The sequence below is a fragment of the Pyrus communis genome, chromosome 2 (genome assembly GCF_041283825.1).
Source record: "Pyrus communis isolate YQ-2024b chromosome 2, ASM4128382v1, whole genome shotgun sequence".
Taxonomy (NCBI): domain Eukaryota; kingdom Viridiplantae; phylum Streptophyta; class Magnoliopsida; order Rosales; family Rosaceae; genus Pyrus; species Pyrus communis.
Genome location: NC_142566.1, coordinates 1,500,645 through 1,507,743, shown reverse-complemented (window position 1 = coordinate 1,507,743; position 7,099 = coordinate 1,500,645). Strand labels below are relative to the sequence as shown.

The following is a 7,099-nucleotide window of genomic DNA, read 5'->3' as shown; positions in this document are numbered from 1 at the left end:
CCCATATTCCGTTAAGTCTCACACATTTCATCCATGGTTCCGTTAGTTTGGAGGTCAAAATCGTCATTTGGAACATTTTAGTTTCCTTTTTGAATTGGCATATGGGATTCGACCAAGAAGAAAGGATCAGCATCTGGGACTTGTCGGAGGTTGTAGGTGGGCTTCGAAAACTGTCAGGGGGGGGGGAAAGAGTATTACGATCCCACATCAGCTATACAAGCAATTTGTGTAGTGATACTTAAGTCCCTGGGTCCTCCCACCTATCAAGCTAGGTTTTTTGGTTGGGCTCTTTCTTTGGGCTTGAGTTCTAACATTGGTATCAGAGCCAAATGAACCAATGTTGCAGAGGGGGCGACCTAGAAAGGGCTACCTTAACGGGACGATTAGAGGGCGCCGCCATTAAGAGTGAAAGTCATCAGAGTAAGAGCTGTCATGGGCGTCGGCTTCTAAAGGGGTGGGCAATGTTACGATCCCACATCGGCTACACAAGCAATTGTGTAGTGATACTAAAGTTCTCCCACCTATCAGGCTAGTCTTTTGGGTTGAACTCTTCTCTAGGGCTTGAGTTCTAACAGAGAGAGAGGGAGAGAGAGAAAGAGAGGGCAACAATGAGCTATTGGTGTGGCGGTAGCTGGCTTGCAAGAAGATGGGTTCACACGAAGTAGGGGAAGAGAGATCACGGCTTGACTCGAAAATCTGGGACCTGTCGTTGGAGATTATGGATTGGGTGGGTTGTGGCGGGGTGGTACTGGGGCTGAATTTGAGGGAAGGAGCATGGGGATGAATTTCATCTAGGATTGAGGGTGACTGGTTGTTTGAGGTTTGGGGTGGGTGGGAAAGGTTACAATTGGGTAGAAGAGGGAAAATGCGATAAAGATGTGGTTTCTTTATCTTTTTTTTTTTTTTTTAATTATAATTAATTTATTTCTATTTTTATATATGAATCATGGATAAAAGGTGAGAAATTTAAGTGGCAAGGGGGAATTTAGCCATAAACAAAAGTTTAGGTGATTAATTGATAAAAATGAAAGTTGAAGAGGTAAATTGGCAGTCAATTACAAGTTTAGGGGGGATTTAGACAAAAACTTCTTTTATAAAAACCAAACAGGATACATGAGAGAAATATGAGGTGTCTCTGAGTCATCCATGTCATTTTCTATCCTTGAAGCCATAAGGACAGTGACGCAGACAGATAAGAGAAATTGAGGTGTACATGAGTCATCCAATCTAATGGCCCAGGCCCACTACCATTAACCACGTTTGCATTTTCACGGCCGAAGTAGACAGTGCCCACATGTGGTCTGTCACATCCACGTGGAGTTTCCAGTCCAACTAGTTCTCGGATTCCACATTGACTATCTCAAATTTTAGTCGTCAAGCTCTCGTCCTGGTCAAACCAAGCATGCAATAACTCATTATGATTTGAACATGTTCATAAAGTACTGTTAACTGAAAAAATAAAAGGAACTTTAACTAAATACTTTCCGTTCATTTTAATGAAAAATTATATTTTTATTTTAAAAAATCAATCTTAGTACTTTTTATTTTGTTATTTTCGTTAAAATTCAAAATTTTCAAGTTTTTTTATTAGTTTTCCTAAAAATAAATAGCTTTTATTATTTTTAAATAATAAAGGATTTTGTAGGTTTGAATAAAAATGTTTACTTTGGATGTGAACGTTTTAAATAATAATATAAGCTCAAACCAGGCGTTCAAAAAAAATATAAGCTCAAACCAGTTTTATGCCAGTTTTATATATAAAAGCCATCATTACATGACACAAAATCAACCGTTGTGAGTCGATCGATTACAATCACGAGTAGCAAACACAAACGTTACTAACCTTAGTTGTTGTCTAAAGAAAATAACTTAATAATATGGAATTACTAACATCAGTAATAGTTCGGTTTCTTTTGTTTTTAAACGTTGAAACTACCATATAAAATCATCTTGACATAATTTAATTTGGGGACTAAATATATTTTGTTTGCTTCTTGTTGTTTGTTCCCAATCTCAATTGGTAAACGTAAGCAATTTATGGATGTCAAATAACGTAACGTTTCTCAAAACTGACATAAATGTAGTAATAGTGAGAAGTTTGAAAATTGTAGCAATGAGCAAATATGGAAAATTAAATAGGTAACGTACCATATATGAGGCTGAATCAAGGGTAAGATACGAAAATTCAAATGAAAAAAATTATAATAATGATCTCTCAACTTTAACATAATTAGAGAAATGATCATTAAACTTGAACTCCATCGAAACAATAGTCCCTTAACTTTTATTTGAAAAATTAAACGAACAATGATCATGAATTTTTAATTGAAAGAATTTACCTTAATTGAATTAAAATTAAAGGAAAAATAATAAAGATAATTTGAAAATTTTGAGTTTTAACGATAAAGATAAAATAAAAGGTAAAGTGTATAGTACCAAGATAACATTTTAGTATAAAAATATAATTTTTCGTTAAAAAGAACAACATCAAAATTTTTTTATTAAAATTCTCTAAATTTAATCAACCATTACAATTCTCAAAAGTAGCAGAAATGTAGCAACAGATTTAACAGTTCGACGTGTCTTTGCTTGCACGGCTTGGAATTTCGTGTAACAAAACACACAAAAGTATACATTAAAAGGACGATGAGGTGGGGTTTCGTTTCCTTTTTGCTTACGTCTCTCTCTCCTTTCCCACACAAAAGTCAAAACTTCTTATGCAACCGTTACTCATTTCCATTATTTAATCTCATCCGTCCAATAATTCCTCATCCGCAAAACATTTCTTAAAATCATTTACGAGGATAGAATAAATTCGAAGCACAAATTAAAACATCACGTATTATAAATAAAAACATGATTTATATATTTTACTCTATGCTTTTTTTTCAAGTTTCTCTTTAAAAATACCTCAATAAGTAGTGTATCGCCTTGAATTCGATTCACCAAAGAATCTATTTACTACAACATGTTTCAGGTACATTAAAAAGTTTTCTTCTATAAACAAAATAAATTATTTTATCGAACATGACGCACGATGAACTGACATGTACCACAAAGTTCCTCTCCAATTGGTCATTGGCACACGCGCCTCAGAAACTCTGAGGTAATTAAGTTTGTGAAATGAAAGCTGAAAGAGAGAGAGAAGGAGCCGATAAACATCAGCATCCACCAGCACCGCCATGGATACATAGATAGATGGATTGTCGAGAGATAAATACACGAACACGTACAAAACACACCTAACAAAACACCAAACATATATTCCCGACAACAGCACCACTACCACCGCCGCGGCGGACTTCGACATCTGCTGCCACCCGCGCCACGTCACCGCCGTCGACATGGGTGCCGCAGAGCCTGTAACACAACCCATCTTTCTTATTTCTCATTCCTTATTTTTTATTTTTCTCTTTGCTGTTAATTTGCTCTGTTCATTTTAATTAATGTCAAAAGGTCTGAGCTTTGCCATGGCGTGCAGGTGGAGGCGAGAGAAAGAGAGGAGCTTGAGGAGAGAGAGGAAATTGGGAGGAAGCAGGAGGAGGAGGAGGTGAGAGATGTTGAGAGAGGGGAGGTGGGTTTTGAAGAACAGGCGGTGGGAGCTCAGAGAAATATTGATATTAATCATGGAAATAATAATATTAATCAGAACGAGAGAGAAGGAGATGTTCACGTGTCAATGCTGCAGAGGCTGAATCCAACAAACCCTTTGAGAATTGTAATAAATAGCAAAACCAGAACTGCAACTCCGCCGCCGCCGCCGTCTCGGATCTCTAATATCAGAGGCGGTGGCGGCGGTGGTGGCGGTGCCACTGCTACTCCTTCTCCTTCTCAGTTCTCCTCTCGCACTAACAGTCCCCAGCATTCTCAGCCTCGTTCTACACCAACCCCACAAGTAAGTTTTCTTTTTCTTCTCTTTTTTTTTCTTTCCCATTAAAACAAAAATAAAAGATTTTAAGTGATGTTCAAGAAAGATTAAACAAAGATATCTCATTTTTGTTGTTGAAAGTTTGAACCATATTAATTTTTTTTCTCTAGATATCTTATCTTTAATCATTTTGGAAAGGAAATGATACAAGCTATTTATCTGGTAGAGCATGGATTTTCTGGGGAGAATTTTTGAATTAGCAATCTGATATTTTGATGGGTTTTCCCTCGATTTTTTGGTCAGCCATCCATCCAAGAAAATACACTGAATTCCAGAAAATACACCAACAAGATATGTTTGTTCCTGTTTCTTTTTCACACGGTTGCCGCCTTTGGGCTAGTCGGTTTTCTTGTATTCCGGGGAGTTCAGGGGCTGATAGAATCATCAGACAACAAGGTTAAAAGAGCCGAGAAACGAGTGTTGAAGTTTTTTCTACCGCAAGTCGAAGCTGCATCTTTTTTAAGCATTACTCTTGCATTTGCATGGCAAAAGGCAGTGAGGCTATGGCCGAAGTTTTTTGTTCATTTCATACTATGGACCACTTTTCTCATGTCTCTATCTGCCGGAATTCTGCTAATTTGCTTCCAAAAGCCTCCCACCAATGGCGTTGGAGTCTGTTTTATTGCCTTTGCAATAGGCAACGGCTTATATGCTTGTTGGATCACACAGCGGATCGGATTTTGTAGCAAGATATTGATCAAATCACTCGAACCAGTATCAAAGTTCCCCGATTTGAACCAACCCACTTATTGGATGCTTGGGGTCGGATTTCTGTGGATGTCCCTGTGGATTCTAGCTGTGATTGGAGCCCTGAATTTCTACTTTCCTCCATTGATCATAATTTTATTGGGCTTGAGCTTAGCTTGGACAACTGAAGTAATGAGGAATGTTGCAAATATAACCGTCAGTAGGGTAATTTCTCTGTATTATCTCAGAGGAATGCAATCTAATACTCAGTTTTGCTTCCAAAGAGCCTTGAGTAAAAATCTTGGAAGCGCTTGTTTTGGATCTCTCTTTGTTCCTGCAATTGAAGCCCTGAGAATTGTTGCTCGGGGTTTAAATTTACTCGAGGGAGAAGATGAGTTCATGTTCTCTTGTGCACATTGCTGTCTCAGAGTCATGGAGGGCATCTTCCGCTATGGCAACGGCTGGGCCTTCGTACAGGTACGTTTATAAACCATTTTCTATTGACTTTGTGATTCCATTTGCATATCATACAAAATACAAGTTACAGAACAAAGAACTATAACTTTCGTTCCAGCTTCTTTCTCAACAAGAAAAGCATTATTTTGCACAGCAAAGTGTACTAATTTTGTCAGCTGATCAATATTTCAATAACACAATATGACTACTGCTGTTTGTATATCGTGTTTGAATAATTCGGATAACAAATTATGGTGACAGCTAAACTAACTTTGTCTGCTACTTGTGTCGATGAAATCATCTCGAAATGAGTTATTTCCAAAATGTCCTACTTGCTATGAGAAAAATATAAATTTGAAGTCGTTCGTGAATGTCAAGTAAGATCATGATTGGCTATCTAGTTTTCTGAAAGATTGTTTTGGTTTATCTAGGAAATCTTTCTCAAGTTGGTTATTAAGTTACTATATCTTGTGATCTCCCCATATTTTTGAATTACTTACGCTGCAGTCACTATCCAAATCCTAATTTTCAATTGCAAGTCTCTAAATTGTGTATGAACTCCATCCGTGGTCACTGTTTAAACACTAAATTATAAGTTAAACTTAATTATTTTAATTAAACCAATTGCTACAGATAGCAGCATATGGGAAGGGCTTCGTGAGGGCGTCACAAGACACTTGGGAGCTCTTTGAACAGCAAGAAATGGAACAAATTGTTGATTCCGACATTACCAGCTCAATCTGCTTCCTCACGGGTGTCTGCAGTGGCTCTATCTGTGTCATAGTTGTGGCGGCTTGGACCGCTAGAGTGCACCAAAGTTTCACAGCCACCATTTCCCTCCTTACATTCTTCATTGGATACCTTATGGTTGGTGGCCCCTTTTTGACCAGTTTCTTTTCACTCTATTATTCATTTGATGCATATGAACCATGTGATCAACTTCTTAGTTCTTTAATCTTTGTTGCTTATTAGTTAATCAAATACCTAATTAACCTAACCAATTTCTATTAATTTTATGCTTGTTCAGACGAGGATAGCCATGGCACTACCACATGCTTGTGTTGGTAGTTACTTAGTTTGCTACGCAGAGAATCCAGACAACAGATTGTTCGACAACACAATCAAGGATCGCCTCGCTTTGATGAATTCCGGTCGAGATGCAGCCGTTCCCACACCTCGAGTCCCCCGCCGGTTTGCAGCAAGGTAAAGCATGGTTAGTCACACTGCCATTAACTCCTCAAGTCTCCTCACTCCTTGTCGGAGTGCAGCACCGGCCACCATACACTCTCTCGCGTATAAGTGTGGAGGATAGTACTCCCCCAACATAATTAGAGCCCCGATTTCTCCAATGGTACGACACTATGAGGGCATCGGATACAGTTCGGATGAAGTTTTACGTGTGAGTTATATAGAACCTTCCTCTTGAAACATGTACGCGAGGTCTGTCACGTAACAATGAGGCCTCCGTACATACGAATAGAGGAACACTTCATCTAACTAGCTCATACATTTATTTTCCGGATACTCTCCTCGGAAACTCGGACTCGAGGAATCGGCCAAATGAGCTCAAGTTACAAATTTCCTGCAACTGCTACAAGAGTGATATAGTGGCGGTGGCGACGGCGGTGGTGGTGGTGACGATGAAGATAATTTTGAACGAGAGAGTTGAACCATTATTGGAAGTACTGTTGGAAGGAACATGGAGACCCCACTTACTGAGATTCCATTAAACAAGGGGCTAAAAGAAAAATGTCTCTTCGTGCTGTCCATTTTGTATGGTATATACTTTTGGCATATAACATGTGTTGCTGAATATGCTTCACCCACCACTATTTTTTCTGTAATTATTCATTATTTAATTTTCTGCAATCTCTTAATTTTTGAAGATATCTTTTCGAGTTTCTCATCTTCTATGGTAAAAAAAAATACTGAAAGTTAGGGTTTATCTTTATTAAACTAATGCACATACTGCCCTAGGTTGGTTGGATCCTATAAAGGGGTGGTGCTACTCACACTTTTTTTATTTTT

General features: G+C 38.1%; 1 protein-coding gene across 1 annotated transcript; it reads left to right on the top strand.

Moving 5' to 3' along the window:
• The first annotated feature begins 3,029 nt into the window (after positions 1–3,029).
• On the top strand, positions 3,030–6,960 carry LOC137747362 (protein PNS1). The gene is made up of 5 exons (XM_068487460.2): positions 3,030–3,362; positions 3,482–3,895; positions 4,172–5,092; positions 5,705–5,938; positions 6,099–6,960. The coding sequence occupies exons 1-5, from the start codon at positions 3,345–3,347 to the stop codon at positions 6,276–6,278; spliced, it is 1,767 nt and encodes a 588-aa protein (XP_068343561.1). The 5' UTR covers positions 3,030–3,344; the 3' UTR covers positions 6,279–6,960.
• The last annotated feature ends 139 nt before the right edge of the window (positions 6,961–7,099 follow it).